Below are 17,045 nucleotides of genomic sequence, written 5' to 3'. Positions count from 1 at the left end.
CAGCCAATCACGCTGCAGCTAGGGTGTCTCATGCAAACCAATGAGGGCGCGGCTTCTGTCCGGCAGGCCGAGGGGATGTCGGGATAAAAACTTAGCCGTGAGGCGTAGAGAGGTTTGGGAAGAGCAGGAGGGAGGGGACAGAGGAGTGAAAGTGTAGTAACCCGACAGCGAGCATGACCGACGCCGAGGCGCAGAGCGCTCCACCATCGGCACCGGTGGAAGACAAACCACAGCCGGAGAGGAAAGTCATAGGTGGGTAGCCTAACGTACTACTACACGAGCTGCTCCTGGTCCGTACTTGAATGTTTAGTCGTCAGTGGAAGTTTTTCTTTAAAAAAAACAAACAAAAAAACCCCACTATCTTTAGTCTGAGTTCATGTGCGCCTATGATATGAGTGGGATGAAGTGATTATGTTGTTGTCGCTTCAAGTTTGTTGCCATTTTTGTTTCACTAACGTAAAAATCAGCAGTTTTATGTGTCAAACTAGTTAAGTTATCTAATGTGTCAACAACAGTAACGGCATGGCAGCCTTAAAGCTATGTCGACAAATAACTGTCAATATCACCTCTTCCTTTGACACCGTGTTGTGTTACGTTTCTGGATGAACACGTGTTCTCAGCTTTACACACGGGGTTTGTGTGGTGCAACTGTTTCTGTCGGTGAGATGAAACTAGTGCTGTGGCGATTTATTTGCGAGATTTGTTTAATTTGCAGCGTAACTCATGAGCGCGTCACCAGGACATGGCAACTTTTTAAACGTTTTCTTTACGTGTTTTCGTGCATTGACGTCAAATGGCTTCTTTTACTTGATCGTACTTTCTTCTGTAAGTCAGAAGAAACGGAGTAAAGGTGTATCCCCCTGTTTTTGAACTGTCTGTTAACGGTGGGCAACACTTGACCTAAATTTCCTCTTTATCAGCTGTCGCGCGCTCCAAGTAGGACGCGCGCGCGCCCCCTCACAGGTGCAAATCATTGTAGTGAAAACAAACGAGCCAATTAAATGCCTTCAAGTGGATTTTCAGAGAGAGCCGCTTGTCCACGAGAGGAAGAGGCACCTCTGTTGAATTTGGTGACGAGCTTTTGACGATTTTTGAAAACGGTGACTAGAAAACCGTCTAACTTTGTTTAGTAGCCCTCCCTCGTGACCTAGTGCAGACCAAGTTTCAAAGTTTTTTTTCGCCGTTAATGATTGACCCTCATTGCTCTCATTTCTTCTTAGCAAGGTTGCCATTGATAACGGTATAGTCTTTGACTGGCTGTATATGTGAGATATTATATCTAATCCTGTGCTGTCTGCTGTTGCAGCCACCTTGGTCCAGGGCACAGTGAAATGGTTCAATGTGCGTAATGGATATGGCTTCATAAACAGGTACTGTTTCCTTTCACTTAGTTTAGGTCATCTGTATAACTTAAGTGTTCTAGTCGCCAAATTAAATACTTTAAAGAGCCAGGTTTACTGATAGTAGTTTCTTTTTCTCAGGAATGATACCAAAGAAGACGTTTTTGTTCATCAGGTAAGATCAAAGAATTGTAGATAATTATATTATATAGATGTATGACATCTTTTTCACGCTTATTCTATCTCCTAAGACTGCCATCAAGAAAAACAACCCGAGGAAATTCCTCCGCAGCGTGGGAGACGGTGAAGTTGTAGAGTTTGATGTGATTGAAGCCACTAAGGTAAGAAATGTGGAGGCCATTTTGAAGTTGTGTAAATATCGGCCGGACCTCCTCCATATTCACCCTACCTTGGTTTTGGTGTCCCTCAGGGCTCAGAGGCAGCCAACGTGACCGGCCCAGGTGGCGTGCCGGTCAAAGGGAGCCGCTACGCACCCAACAAACGCCGCTTCCGTCGACGGTTATACCCCCGCAGCCCTCGGCCTGGTGACCAGGGCAGACCAGCAGATGGCCAAGCCGTGGAGGGCGAGGGATCAGGGGAGAGTGACGGAACAAGACCCCAGCAGCGCCGTCGCAGGCCCCCCAGACCACGGCCAGAGGCACAAGATGTAAGCCGAGGGATGACTGCAGGACGAGGCTGCGGAGTTGACATTATTTTTAAGTTGTTTTTCTTTTTTTAAAGTATATTTTTTGGGCATTTATGCCTTTATAGATAGTACAGTTGAGACAGACAGGAAACGGGGAGGCAGAGAGAGGGGGGATGACATGCAGCAAATGGCGCCCGACGCGGGACTCGAACCGGGGCCGACCGCAGCGAGGACTGTGCCTCTATACATGGGGCGCCCACTCTAACCACTACGCCACGCGACGCCCCTTTAAGTTGTTTTTCAACCTTGAAGGGATAGTTCAACATTTTGGCAAATTGGCCCATTGCCATAATCCCTATAGTCACAGCAGTAGGTTTGTTACCTTTAATTGTCGGTGCAAGCTATTTTTAGAACGGCGGAGCAGAGCCGCGAGCTGCTCAGAGCTACGCTACGGAGGCTAATGGGATTTCTTGGTTTCCCTCATCAAACTCATCAAATACACAATCCAACAACTCCAAAACGCTCCAAAAGTTGTGACCTGCACATTCACCACGCTATGAGATGATAACGGAACGTTACGAGACGGCGTTGGTTTCGAGGCAAATGCAGAGACTGCTTGCTGAAAAACTGCTCCCAACGGGAACGCGCATCAGCGGTTTTGCATGAATTTACTTCTAAAACAACTCTGTCTTGTAATGTTCTGTTATTATCTCATAGTGTGGTGAATGTGCAGGTCACAACTTGTCCACGAGAGCGTTATGGAGTTGTTGGATTGTGTATTTGATGAGGGAAACCAAGAAATCCCATTAGCCTCCGTAGCGTAGCTCTGAGCAGCTTGCGGCTCTGCTCCGCCGTTCTAAAAATAGCTTGCACTGACAATGGGCTCTTTGCACAGCTCCACTACTTCCTGAACTTAATGCTGCTCCTTCATTTCCTGTCTTACATTATTGGACAACCTGATTAATCCAGGTGTGTCTGACCATTGTGACTCCTCAGACACACCTGGATTAATCAGTTTGTCCAATAATGTAAGACAGGAAATGAAGGAGCAGCATTAAGTTCAGGAAGTAGTGGAGCTGTGCAAAGAGCCCATTAAAGGGAACAAACCTACTGCTAAGACTGTAGGGATTATGGCAATGGGCCAATTTGCCAAAATGTTGAACTATCCTTTTTAAAGAAGTTGATGGCGCAGTGGGGACGGGATATAAATACAAGCTTTAAATATTGCTATGAGAAAACGTTTCATTAATCGCTCAAAGAAGGTTACAGACAGAGGAGCTGTTCCTTGGCAGACCAGTCTGAGGTTTTGTTACTTGATCTGTGTCAGGGTGAGCCTGGAGAGCAGAAGAATGGCGTAGCAGAGGGCGACCAAACGCAGCGACCGCAACGGCGCAGGTTCTGGCGTCCATACCGCAGGTGACGAGACTTGATCTGTTTAAATAACTTCCACTTCTGGTGTCTAGGATTATCTAAACCGATTCATTAATCCCTCTGTCTTGGGGATTCATAGACCGTTCCGGCCTCGCCCACATCCTGATCAGGCTGCGGACGACCAGCAGGCAGCCACTGCAGGAGACGGCCAGGAGCAGGAGCAGGAGAGGGCGGGAGAGGAGGGTGAGACGAAGCAGACGGAGGCCTCAGAGGGCCCACAGACCAACGGAGAAGCGGCCGAGGGCCAAGGCCAGAAACAACGGCGCCAGTCTAGACGCCGAAGACAAAGGACCTCGGAGTCGTCTGCCTCAAAAGTGAGTTTGATTTGTTAATGGTTGGTACACTACGTCCAGTGCTCTGTGAGAGGCAGATAAAAATTGAGGCCGTTTCCCAAAAGACTAAAAGAATCCATGGTTTTGGAGCCGTTGGTGTTGTCTTGTAATTTTCCTGCACTTAACCATGAAACGGGATGTGACATCAGGAAACACCAAGGTATTTGTGGATGAAAACAGTCTGTAAGAGTAGTGTATCATGCACTTTGTTTGTTCAATATTCATGGGCCACCACTAGAGGCAGTGACAGTACAAGGTACAACCATGTATTTGCAGTGTCATTGTTTTGAGTGTTGAACTTTTGTTCAACATATCCACTTTTTTTCTGAAATATCAAAAGAAAAATCTGCCTGGACCGTCAAAGGAATCCTTACATTCATGAATTGGACAGTTAAACAGGAATATTATTTTAACCGTTCTACGCCTGACATGATTGATCTGCTTGTGTTCGTTGCAGAATGATACAGAGAAATCTGCATCAGAGCCTGGTACCCCACCTCACAATTCAAAACCAGCTGACCAGAAATCTGCGTCAAAATCACCTAAGGTTTCCCCTAAAGCTACTGCAAAGGCACCCAAATCACCAGAGGTAAGGTGTTAACACTAATATTTCCCTGTGTGTTTTCCTTTTCGTCTGTTGCTCTGGTATCACTCGTGTGTTTTGATGACGCAAATATCCGAAACCGTCTGTCCCCCGCAGCCGGCAGCTGCCACGACAGTCCCAGCCCCAACAGAGTGACGTCAAGAGGAGAGGACAGTCACGTGACCCTTGGCAAGAGGTGGGAGCCACATTAATGTGGTGCAACCCTGGGTCAGGCGGGGTGGGAGACATGAGGGTGTAGGGTTGCACTTGTTGCGCACCACGTCCCACATTGGCTGTCTCACAGAGGGCAGGATGACGGACATTAACGGGCTGTTGAGTGAAGATGAGGCTTTAAAGCGGAAGGATTTTATGTGGATGCAGGGAATGTTTGTTTGGGTTTTTGCTCAAACTCTGGGAACCTCAATTTCAGATTAATATAATCCTAGTTTCAGAGTCAGGTGTCTCTTTGTGTTTGATGTCTTACCTTTTTACTGTCTTTCTTTCAATCCTTGTGTCTCCCGTGTGTTTTTTGTTTTCATTTTCTGTTTTTTCCTCGTAGGTCCTAGGGTTGGAGGACTGGACCTATTTCAGAACACATGCACTGCTCTCCCCTCCCTGCACTCCCCCATCCTCCAACCCACCTTGTCTCGCTGTCATCCCCTCAGGCCCCTCCCCCCCATCTTGTCTTGTGTTGTGCTGTCTAGACACTGACGTGTGGAGAGGGACAGGGTAGGGGAGAAATGGGATAGATGTGGGTGGTGGGTGCATGTTTAGAAATTAAAAATACATCTTGAAAGGGAAAAAAATGGGTAAGAATGGACAATCTGCTTGGTAGCCCAGTTATTCCAACCCCCCTTTAAAAACAAAATTTTCTTTAATTGACCTGATGGGACACATCAAGTAGTTTCGAGGAACCAGCCTTGATTTTTATTTTAACTTCTTAATTTGGTTGAAGAGGGGATAACCAAGCAGGTGTGAGGTTGGTGGTGCAATATGGGAGTCAGTTTAGTTCTGTTACCACCTCAATCGATTCTTAAAACATACTACTCCCTTTATCGTCCTCAGTTGAGGAAAGATTGAAAAGAAACTTTATTTCTTTTGTTTTACTTATTTGTGCATGCTTTTCTTTGAGGGGATTATGTGCAATGTCAATACTTTGAATGCTAATGAATAAATCATGTTTGCAAATCTCAGGATCCAGTCCTTATTTGTTGTCTAGGTTGCAGGTGACCGGATCGGAAACTAACTTTGTTGCATCCATTCATAAATGTAGTAACATTAACAGTACTTGCATCCTTTAGTCACAACATGACCATGGCATCAATATTGTCTGTACAAATTACAGGCCCTCTCTGAAAAATCCATTACTCATTTTCTTCAGAAGGTACTGATTACACATCATGAAAAGAAGAGCAAACGGCACACATGACAGATGCAGGAAAAATACACAAACATGATGCTTGTGAGATACAAAATTGATCAAGAAGATCTCTTTACAGGCAGCCCTTTTTAAATTGCACATCTTGCTCTAGTCTAAATCAGGCATCTGTTTATAAAACCAACACAAACACCAACTGGAGTGCATAAAGAATCAAAACTTTTAGACCCTCACACCCGTAAAACTGTATCAACAACCAAACAACACACTATATGTACACATTAAGTACTAAAATATATTGATCTTTTAAAAGTAGCATTTCAACAGGTTGTGCAATGAGTTGCTCATGATCAGAAATATACAAAGTGTTGGCTCTTTTGCCTTTACTTAAGCTGGGAATGCACCTCACCATTGAAACCCCAGTTTGGCACTGAAGACCATTTCTTTCTCCAAAATATTGTCTGGGTTCATTAGTGGGTCACTGTGTACAGTTGGCATGCTATCATTAGAGCTAGGGCTGGGTAGCATTTGAAGTTTGTCTATAATTCTCTTTGTCTTATAAGTACTATAATTTTATTTTTTTTAGATACTTTGAAGAATATAAAAATGCTTTTCTACAAACCCTTTTTTCATTTATAAAAGAAGCCAAACATCTCAACACAACACATGAACATCTAAAGATAATGGACTAGAAAAATCCTGCATAGGATTTAAACGTTGTTCCTTTCATTTCAGTTTCCAACCATTTAGACCTACTAATCATTTTGTTACTTAAAAATCAGGACATGATCCTGATGTATTTTGCTAATGATTGAAATCTGAGCCCAGTGTCTTATGCATACTCCAATGCCGCGTTCCCAGCCTTAGTACCACATATGCAGGCATACTCAAACTGTGGCTGTATACCCAGGTTGTTTTTTGTTGTTCTTAACCTAACTCTAAAAACGTTGGCTATCTTTGTAGATAAAGTGCAGGAAATCCTCCTCTTTCTCCACCTCTGAGAATATTGCAACTGAGTGCATTAGCATTGCATAAAATCCTACCACACTGGTAGTCAATGCTCCAACAGTCCAGACACCTTCTCCTCATGTGCATCGTCGTATTCCTTGAAACCACAACTGTCAGCTCTTAATCTATACGTTTGTAGCCTGTGTCAAGGCAGAACTCTTAACTACTAACCTTGTATTGCTGTGGTGCCAGCAAAGGACAATTCAACAAACACCCAAAACACTGCTTCGGCACCACAGTTGGTATGAATATAGATAGACCTCAATATACATGTCAATAATATTTGGCGTCAGGCCCATGTACACAGTTCAGCCCAGGCTGTGCTCAGTTCTCTCAACAAGCGGGGTCTCTTCAGTTCATACTTTCTTCCCCCAAGTAGTCCAGCTCAGTGCTTGGCTTATCCAAGTCCATGTCCATGTCCATATCCATCATTCCTCCCGGCGAATGTTGGAGGAAGTTTGCTGAAATCTGGTCGAAGGTCTTGCCCCGTGTCTCTGGCACTCGGAAGAATGTATAGATGAGGAAGAAGAGGAGAAGTACTGCGAAGATCAGGAAGACGTATGGCCCAGCGAGTTCCTGGAGAAGGACGGAAAGGAAATCCAGATGAAGTAACATCATTAGTGGGGTCGTTTGACCATTGTTATGGAAATCTATATCATCTGTTCAAGGTGAAAATACTCACAGCGACATATTGGAAACCCATGCCGATGATGAAGTTGGCGGTCCAGTTGGAGCAGCCGGCTACGGCCATAGCAGCCGGCCTTGGACCCTGAGAGAACAGCTCAGCTACGAAGAACCAGGGGATTGGTCCTGGACCCACCTCGAAGAAGGCGACAAACCCGAAGATTGACAGCATGCTGATGTAGCTCATCCAAGGGACGCTGTCCTGTGAGCGGAAGAGGTCGAAGGTTTAGAGGTCTGTGGAGACTGGGGATGATGGGGTGAAAGAAGCTGCAACACAACATTATTTAAATACTGACCAGTAAGGCAAGAGCAATGGTCATGATGACGGCACAGATGCACATTCCTCCCAGTCCGAGCATGTGGAGTGTCCGGCGACCCATCCTCTCCACTAGGAAGAGCTGTTGAGAAGAGGAAACGGAGGAAGAGGGCCACCCAACAATGGATGAACAATCAGAGCATCATCAAAGTTATTACAGCAGATTAAAGTTGAGGACACGAGTGTTTCATAACAAGCTGTTGCAACCTTGGACCAAAGACATGTGGATGGTGGTGGGGCTAAAAAATCACATTCCTTGACCCATTTAATGACTTTGAAACATCTTGACTTGCCAAACCAAACTTCTGGCGTCAGGAATGTTTGGGAGGTGGGTGCAGGAAAAAACAGTGGCCTGCCTCTGTTATCTTATTTACCCTTTGATAACCATGTTAAACAGTAATAGACCCACTTCGGTACATGGCGGCATTGTGATGTTGGTGGTACTAAATTCAAAACAGACTTAACACTTTAAGGTAAATTCTTGTGTAAGAAAGAGGCAGCACATCAAAAAAGGAAAGGGGTAAAGGCACATTGGTGTGATTACTAACCGAGACCACAGTGAAGGCACAGTTTACCACTCCAGCTCCTATGGTGGCATAAACCGGACTCTGGACTCCTGCCTTCATGAAGATACTGGTGGAGTAGTAGAAAATCTGGCAGAGGGGCAAACAGGGTTGGGTTAAGTCAATATTATTCTACACTGATTCCTGTTTTTTTCAAAGATTTTTTCTTTTAGGGACCTTAAAGAGGAACTCTGCAAGAATTTTAGCTCAACTCTTGTTACATTTTTACCTTAATTAAACAGCTTTGGAGTAATTGTGATGGTTAAATCAATGACTTGTAACTTGTTCCAGGGAGAATGGAGGCTCTCTGCCTTCCACCTAGCATCTTTTGGCTGAAAACCAACCTTGTAAGAGCTCTGGTCTTGGCGGCACCTTAACACAAACGCACCCCATAACCCGTAATCTCTTGTTTATGACGGATAAGACTACACAAATATACACATGGAACATCGTATATGATAAATAACGTTATCCACCGCTCTATCGATTGACTTCTCGCCGGCTTTGTTGTAAACAAATGCACATGACCGAGAGGAGGGTTAGCAGAGGAAAAGTGACTGGACTTGCATAGTTCCCCTTTAAATGGCAGAAAATAAAGTAACTTTCTGGTTGTGGATCAGTCGTTCAAGTAACCCGACTCACTGCGTTGACGCCAGAGAGCTGCTGGGAGAGCTGCAGCAGGATGGAGATAGTGATGGGCTGACGGTACAGTGGAGAACGAAAGAGCTCCAGGATGGACACCTTCCTCTCCATGTCCATCCTCCTCTTCTCCTCCTTCATCTCTGCCAGCATGTCGCCCACCTCATGCCGGCCCGTTAACCTCCTCAGGCCTGCACAAAGGAGACATGCAAGGGGTCAGAACTGAAAACTCTTTTGAGTTTTAGACCTTCTGTACGAGGACTTGGAGGTCCAACTTAAGTTCCTACATACAGACAGCCAGTTGTTCTGTTGTATTTTGACCCCAAAGTGTTACATAAGGTGATCCAACAGTACTTATGTAAGCTGATAAGGTAAGTGATGAGCTAGAGTAGTCAAGTCCAACCATTGTTGTAAACATAAAGCTTACTGTATTTCAAGATATGACCAAGTCCTGCTCACCGCTCTTGGCGTGGTGCTCCTGGCAGCGGACGATGTAGAGGAATCTGGGGCTCTCGGGGCAAAAGGGAAGAAGTGCCATCTGAAGTACAGTTGGCACGACGGTTAAACCCAACAGGACAGGCCACAGCTCCTCACTGCCCAGTAATGACTCCAAACCGAGAACCTGGACATGGAAGAGGAACGAGATGGGAGGGCTTCGGAAGAGTTTCAAGACTAGATTTGAATGTAAACTCAGATTTCACTGTCACTGTATTACAACGTCTGTACCACCAACATCATGGTGTGCCATTGTACCTGTGCAATGAGGATGCCAGTGACTATGGCCAGTTGGTGCAGTGTGCCCAGAGCCCCTCTCAGACTCGTAGGAGCAATTTCACCCACATACATTGGTGTCAAGCCTGATGCCAAACCTGTAGGGACAGAGAAGGTGGATGGCAGGGATGACAGACTTGTTTAATAAACTCGTGACTGCTCTCTAATTTACTAAAAGCTTCTTTCGATTAATAAATTCATCAGATAAAAACGTGAAGTTTAGAAGCAGCAGACTGCTCACCACAGAAGGCACCAATGACGAAACGTCCGAAGATCATCATTTCAAAGGAGCGACACAGCTTGGCCAAGCCCATCATACTTCCACCAATGAAGGCGAGCATGTTGTTTATGAGCATGGCTTTCCTCCTGGGAAGAACACAGTCATGTAGTATATATGCTGATGTTAATATATCCTAACTTTGAATTTGACCCATGTCCGTTATCAAGATACCAATCCGACTTCATTCAGTACTATGAAATGTCCATAAGTCAGAGTGAGTGTTACATGTTTTTTTTTTGTTTATGTTGTTTCAAAGATATTTAATAGTAAATTGCATCTACAGATTGTTTTTTTTCTGATCAAAGTTGCAATGTTTGCTCAGGAAATGTCTTATACAACAATTAAAAGACACTTCAGCACTATGATGATGAACATTATGACTGTACTGGCTATAATCTGATTGATTGATTGATTGATTGATTGATTGATTGATTGATTGATTGATTGATTGATTGATTGATTGATTGATTGATTGATTGATTGATCGACAGGAGGAATAAAGGTAAAGGTAAAGGTACTTTATTTGTCACATATACAGCTAGTACAGTGAAATTCTTTCTCTGCATTTAACCCATCCCTGAGGAGCAGGGAATACAGTTAGTTTACCACTTTGAGAGACTTCACTGGACATCTTTGTCCTTGAATTGTTGTCTGTCATGGAGACATGTTAGCCTCTAGAGGGCAGTGTTGCACTAAACACTGTAGGCTGCAGTTGGTCACTTGAAGCCTGACTGGAATTACTTAATAGTTATTCTGTTTCTTACATAAGCTGGATCATGCAGAAGGGGCAGGTGGCATTGGTGTAAGAGACGTCAGTCAGTCTGAACATGACTGTGAAACAGCACTTTCAGTTTGGCATCAATCCACTTTTGGAAGATATTTTTAGATCCTGATCATTTCAAGTCATGAGAGTTGTGCAGAACAATGGCAGGAGCAGCAGTGACAGAGAGACCTTTAAACAACCGCCCCCGCTCCTCATCCCAGACATGTTTGAAGGCTCAGAGTCTATAATGTTTAAGTGCTTGCTGTCTTCATTCTCAGTGTATGTGAACTGGAGGCGTCAAGTTTCCACATATCACATGTGTAAGTTACGACCTGGACCACGGTCGTGATCTATACGGTAAAACACGATGTACTCTTTCAGAAGACCGACGTGTTCACCGGAGATTGAGTTTCATCTAAAGCACTTTGACCTGTTTGAGGTCAAAGCAGCTTCCACCGTCTTCACTATTCCCTGCTTCTTCTCTTTCTTCTTTTTTTTTTAAGAAGACCTTGTCCTGAGTGTACCCAGGCCGTGTGCCATCACCACACCCCTCCTGACCCAGCGCTGCCAGCTCTGTGTTAAGATCTCCTTTCAGTCAGTGGAAGATGTGGGCTCCCGTCCAGTTTGCATCCCAGCTCCTGTTACAGCGGGAAACTGGGTCGAGGAGGAACATCCTGGGCAGAGTTCCCCCTTTGAATGACTGAAACTGGATGTTAAGATCCATTTTGGATCCATGCAGAGGTTGGAAATAGATACTCACACAGATAGCTGCTGAATTATCTCACTTTGCTTTACTGGCCAAGATAAACCAGACTCAGGATGAAGTCTGTAAATTGGCTTGTGCGTATATGACACAGTGCCAGTGGCAATTTAGATTTTGTTTTAGCTCATGGTGCAAGGTTGAATGAAGTTGGAAGTGTTTCTGATTATGAATGTCTTAAAGAGTATGCATATTTTTGATGATTCCCTGTGTCATTCAACATGGTGGACTTTTTCATCAGCTTGAGTTCATGTAACAGGATGCAGGAAAAACATCATCTTATACAAGACAGACCGAAGTCAGAGAGTTAGAGAGTGTGACCTCCAGTTTCCTCACCTGCCCAACCACTCAGAGACGAAACCCACGCAGAAGGAGGAGAGCATGCCCCCGATGGAGAAGATGGCAACCGACAGCGACCAGAGGGAGGTGAGTGTCCCTGAGGGGATGGGCACCCCATACCGGTGCACCCATGTAGCGTTGTAGTCCGCCTCGATGATCTGTTAGGTGGAGCACAAAGGTGGCAAAATAAATATGTAATTGAATACTGAGAAATTTCCAGGAACAGGAAGGGATTGTACATGAATTTGCATAAAAACAAAGTAAATGAAGGTTTGACATTTGGAGCATGAAGGTAACTTGTGTGTGGGGGCGCCTTGCAGGGTTTGTTACAGTCCTTTAATCTTTCTGCTGTGTCCAGCTCTGTTTTATTTTCTAAACACAACCACACTCCTTTTTGTTAATGCTTAAAGAGATAGTTCAACATTTTGGCAAATTGGCCCATTGCCATAATCCCTATAGTCATAGCAGTAGGTTCGGTGCAAGCTATTTTTAGAACGGCGGAGCAGAGCCGCGAGCTGCTCAGAGCTACGCTACGGAGGCTAATGGGATTTCTTGGTTTCCCTCATCAAACTCATCAAATACACAATCCAACAACTCCAAAACGCTCTGGTGGACAAGTTGTGACCTGCACATTCACCACGCTATGAGATAATGGGAAACCAAGAAATCCCACTAGCCTCTGTAGCATAGCTCTGAGCTCCACTGTTCTAAAAATAGCTTGCACCGACAATTAAAGGTAACGAACCAACTCCTAAAACTATAGGGATTATGGCAATGGGCCAATTTGCCAAAATGTTGAACTATCCCTTTAATGTAATATACCTACATAAAGTTTTTTAAATCATAGCCTTTAAATGTGCAGTGTTAATGTGGGTGATGAACTGCTGCAAACATAGAGATAAAGTTGTTCCTGAATTTAGCAAAATAAACATATAATGTAAAATACCTTCAAGGAGCCAAAATAATTAATTAACTGCTAATTAAACTTTTTTGTAATCAGAGAAAGATCACCTGCTGCCCACACACATAGAAACACATGAGCAGGAGCAAGACGCACAATTCATAATCTGCTGGTAACAGGCAGTAAATCATGGGTTTATACCCAGATTGAATTTCCTGTACAGTAAAGCAATTTATTCTGTATATTAAAAGCAACCAATAAAAACCTGTGTTGAAATGCAGCACACACACACATACACACACACACATTAAGACATGGCTGCCCTCACTTCTATTCTCGTTTTGGTGTCTCCGTGAACTCGTCAGCTGACTCGAGTCTGTAGTTGGAGGGAGGAGGGGTGGGTGTGGGGGGAGGGGTCAAGGTAAAACAGATTCATCTGCAGATGCCTGAATACCAGCAGCCGTGTCAGAACCAGTTCACCTGACTTGGCCCGAGTACACTCATCTCTCTGGAGCGAGACCCTCATAGATCAAATACACAGACGGTGACAAGTGTATTTGAAGGCACCATTTGTAGAAAAGGCGCCCAGTGGCAGAAAGATAATCATTTAAAGGGACACACCAACTTTTTTTTTTCGTGTCTTGCCTCACTCCCGAGTCCATGACAAGCAGATAGACACCATCTTTTCGACTGTGCGTGCAGTGACAAGGGAGATACGGGCAGAGCTGGTGCACCGCTAATTAGCTTAGCTCAAACGCTGGAAGTGCATGTGTAGTGTTAGCCTGCCTCCACCTAAAGTCATAAGAGAAACTCTTCAGCAACTTTAAATGGAAACCGGCGGGCCGATCTTCGTCTCAGAGCTGACAAAACTCTCCAGTAAGGCATCTTGAGCGGTCAGATGCCGGTAACGGGACGAGATCGGTCAAAACGGAGGGTTCAAGCAAAGACGGTTTATTTTGGTTCAAGCTAGCTACATCGAGGGTAGGTTAGCTTCCTATTTCAAAGTAAAAGCACAAATTCTATCGTCATGGTTTTCTGTATGTAAAGGGCAACAGCTGTTTTATTTTGTGAGAGTAACCGGAAGTGTGCTGGTCACAACGGCTAGCTTGAGTAGCGCCGAATTTGTCCGAACAAAATTGTAAACAGCTGGTATTTAGACAAATTAACGACACACTGCTGATCTAAACGGCTACTTTCTCGCCAAAAAATGTTTGAAATGTCGATAAAGTGATATATTTACAGAGTTTATAGCTAAAATGAAATCAGCTTCTGACTGCTGATTTCGGCTCGGGTAGGCGGCAGGCTAACACTACCTATGCACTTCCAGCGTTTGAGCTAAGCTAATTAGCGGTGCGCCAGCTCTGCCCGTATCTCCCTTGTTACTGCACGCACAGTCGAAAGGATGGTGTCTATCTGGTGGTCATGGACTCGGGAGTGAGGCAAGACATGAAAAAAAAAATGTTGGCGTATCCCTTTAAGACCCCTTTCTCTTTGTCATGGTTGTGTTGACACAGCGAGGATGCACCCCACAGCTCTCACAGTCGTCCTGCATTTATCTCCTCCACAGTGTCACATGCCTCAGGGCAGCATGGAGGGATGTTGTGGCGTCACACGCACCCACACTTGTAAAATCCGGGAATAATATTGACACCTGGTGAAATGTCACCATATGTTGCTCACTTCTGTCAACACTGTTTCTCTCCTCAATCTGTAACGACACTTGGCTCTTGGCTCTGGAATGATCTGGAGTGTTTTTACCTTCTGAGGTGCATTGATGACACCGATGTTGTATCCAAACTCCAGCGATCCCAGTACCGCGGTGAAGACCGAGAGAGCAAGGGTTCCAGTCACTGTCTGGAATAGAAACACACACAAATGAACACATTTAAAGACGTAAGTATAAGTAAGACGTAAGTATTTAATTTACCAGTCTTATTTTCAGAATGGTGAGTAACACTGAGAGCAAAAGATAATAATGTAAAATAATAAGGGAGCTTAAGTGGACAACTGGGGTTGGTTTCCATGCACACATGCACACATGCACACACATGCACACACACACACACACACACACACACACACACACACACACACACACACACACACACACACACACACACACACACACACACACACACACTGCCCTGCTCCACTAACATCTACTATATATAACTGTGATGCTGATGAGAGACAATCTCTTTGCTGCTGTCCATGACTTCACAGGCTACTTTACTGTTGATGCCTGAACTTTAGCTCCCCCCACCTCTAGTTTCCCATCAGGCCACAGGCACCTGTCTCCACGGTGACAGATGAGACGACCTTGGGGATAGGAAGTCTGATTAAATCTCAAAGAGCAATTTCATAATCGGGCAGATTAGTTACCCATCAGTTAGACACGAAAGACTTTTGTTGGTCAAACAAAGAGAAATACACTCTAATCACCGTGACAGCAGCTTTCTGAAAGGCTAATATTTTAATGATGAGAGTTACCTGACAACAACAGTGTGACGTGACTCAAAAGAAAAAAAAATTAAAGTTTGGTGCTAGTTTAAAGTGAGTTAACTTCACTGTCCCATCACTTTGCACTCTATTCTGCTTTCCCCTGGTGGATCATTTAACAAAGCTGCTGCGGGTAAGTGTGCGTCTGTTACACTGTGTCTTGACCTTGCTGTGTTGAGTCTGTAGATAAGTGCTGTTTAGTATTCATGAACCAAAACAAAAGGGTATGTGTTTCCCTGTGTACACGTGTCCTTGCAGAAAAGGTAAAAAGAAAGACATTAGAAGAAGTCAGTTATACTCTAGTGTTTCATTAAAACTCCCTCACAGCTAAATGTGCAGTTTACTCATTTACTTTTCACATATCAGGGCATGAATCTATGTGTCTGCCTTTACTGTGGCTCTAATGGAGGTTTACATGTAACATGTTATCATACAAACTTCAAGGTTGGACTTTCCGGGATCAAGTGTTTTGTTTAACATTAAATCTTCTGAGCTCAAGCCCAGTTCCACTGGTGCATCAGCCTGCATAGACACAGTGTTAACTCAGTCTGTGTTACCATTCATCTGCCATGAATAATAGACTCCAAAATAACTGTTCAAAGGAGAGAAGAAGCCGCTCCGAATCAGAAGAATAACATTTAATAAGCCAAGCGCATCCATCTGACCTAGTAATAACTTGTCAGAGACTTGGAGAGGGAACATAACACAACACAGGCTTTGTTTATGAGGGTGTTAAGGTGGAACCAGTCAAACTAGATGCCCTTTAAAAAAGAAAACACACAATACTGAGCTCTGACCTGTAAACTGAGATATTTGACTGGTCAAGGTCATTCCCAGAACTAAATAAGGGCCAGAGCCTTGTCAGGGTTGATGTTAGTTTTTCTTCCTGCTGAAAATGACTCGTGCTTTTTTGGCCTACATATTAGTTGTTGCAATAATCATATTTAATAGACTCATAGATGCACCATTATGTACAAAATCGGGCATTGGTAACGTATAACCTGTTTCACAATTTTCACAACATTTTAAAGCGCGTCAGTTGATTTTACATTTGGGCATTTTATTAAGTTTTTTTGACCGGCCAGCCAACAAGGTTTTGTGAATGTATTGCATCGTGCGAGATAAATTGCAATTTGGCGCAGCAAGGCCAGTCAGATCACGCACAGTTTTTATGCACAGCGTTGATAAACCCGTGCGTAAAACCTCCCCAAAAGAAATTACGCACGGGGGTATGATAACTGTTTTTCGTGCAGTGCACATCACTTACGTATAAACTGTGGAAAGCGCACTGGTGAAACTTACATTCCCTCCGAGTTGCTGAAACCCGGCCGGCATGGCTTCAGCTGCTCCAGACACCCGGCGGCAGTTAGAGACAGATGCGCTGGTGCCAAAATGGAGACACGTGAAACTCCTCCAGCAGGACAACAAGCCCCGACTGAAAGCTCGAGCCCCACAACGCCAGAAAAAAAACGGCAGGAAAAAGTAAAATCCTCAAAAAAAAAAGAAAAAAAAGTAGAAGCTCACAATCAACCTGCTGCGTCCTGTCCGGCGGGGTGTCCTCTCTTCTTGTGTTGTGTCCGTCCAGCTGGGATAGAGTGACACCCGCGCACCCACGTGCACGCCTCTCTCCGTATCCAGAGGGGAGGGTGGAGACAGGAGGTGAAGAGAAGGAGGGGGTAGGGCCTGGGGGGGTTGCTGCTTAAGAGAGGGCCCCTGTGGACCCGTGAGGGACAGAGGACGCTCTCCTGACCTTAACTACCATTGGCTGAAGATGCAGAGCATGTGTGCGCTACAGGAAGAAGACCAGCGGCA

The 17,045-nt window shown here is 44.6% G+C and overlaps 2 protein-coding genes across 2 annotated transcripts; one reads left to right on the top strand and one right to left on the bottom strand.

Moving 5' to 3' along the window:
- The first annotated feature begins 104 nt into the window (after positions 1-104).
- On the top strand, positions 105-5,525 carry LOC146969302 (Y-box-binding protein 2-A-like). Its single transcript, XM_085759452.1, has 10 exons — positions 105-252; positions 1,307-1,370; positions 1,482-1,515; positions 1,592-1,681; positions 1,771-2,007; positions 3,314-3,402; positions 3,497-3,731; positions 4,207-4,338; positions 4,450-4,528; positions 4,892-5,525. Exons 1-9 carry the CDS (start codon positions 174-176, stop codon positions 4,486-4,488), a joined length of 999 nt encoding a protein of 332 aa, XP_085615578.1. The 5' UTR covers positions 105-173; the 3' UTR covers positions 4,489-4,528; positions 4,892-5,525.
- Positions 4,742-16,803, bottom strand: LOC146969301 (solute carrier family 2, facilitated glucose transporter member 4-like). The gene is made up of 11 exons (XM_085759447.1): positions 16,536-16,803; positions 14,493-14,588; positions 11,831-11,991; positions 9,933-10,057; positions 9,674-9,789; positions 9,380-9,542; positions 8,924-9,111; positions 8,267-8,371; positions 7,699-7,800; positions 7,401-7,604; positions 4,742-7,294 (listed from the first exon to the last, which is right to left on the bottom strand). The coding sequence occupies exons 1-11, from the start codon at positions 16,566-16,568 to the stop codon at positions 7,070-7,072; spliced, it is 1,518 nt and encodes a 505-aa protein (XP_085615573.1). The 5' UTR covers positions 16,569-16,803; the 3' UTR covers positions 4,742-7,069.
- Positions 16,804-17,045: the final 242 nt, after the last annotated feature.

The sequence above is a fragment of the Trachurus japonicus genome, chromosome 18 (genome assembly GCF_045865225.1).
Source record: "Trachurus japonicus isolate A0001 chromosome 18, Traja_1.0".
In the NCBI taxonomy this organism is placed as follows: Eukaryota; Metazoa; Chordata; class Actinopteri; order Carangiformes; family Carangidae; genus Trachurus; species Trachurus japonicus.
This window is presented reverse-complemented; position numbering and strand designations above follow the sequence as displayed.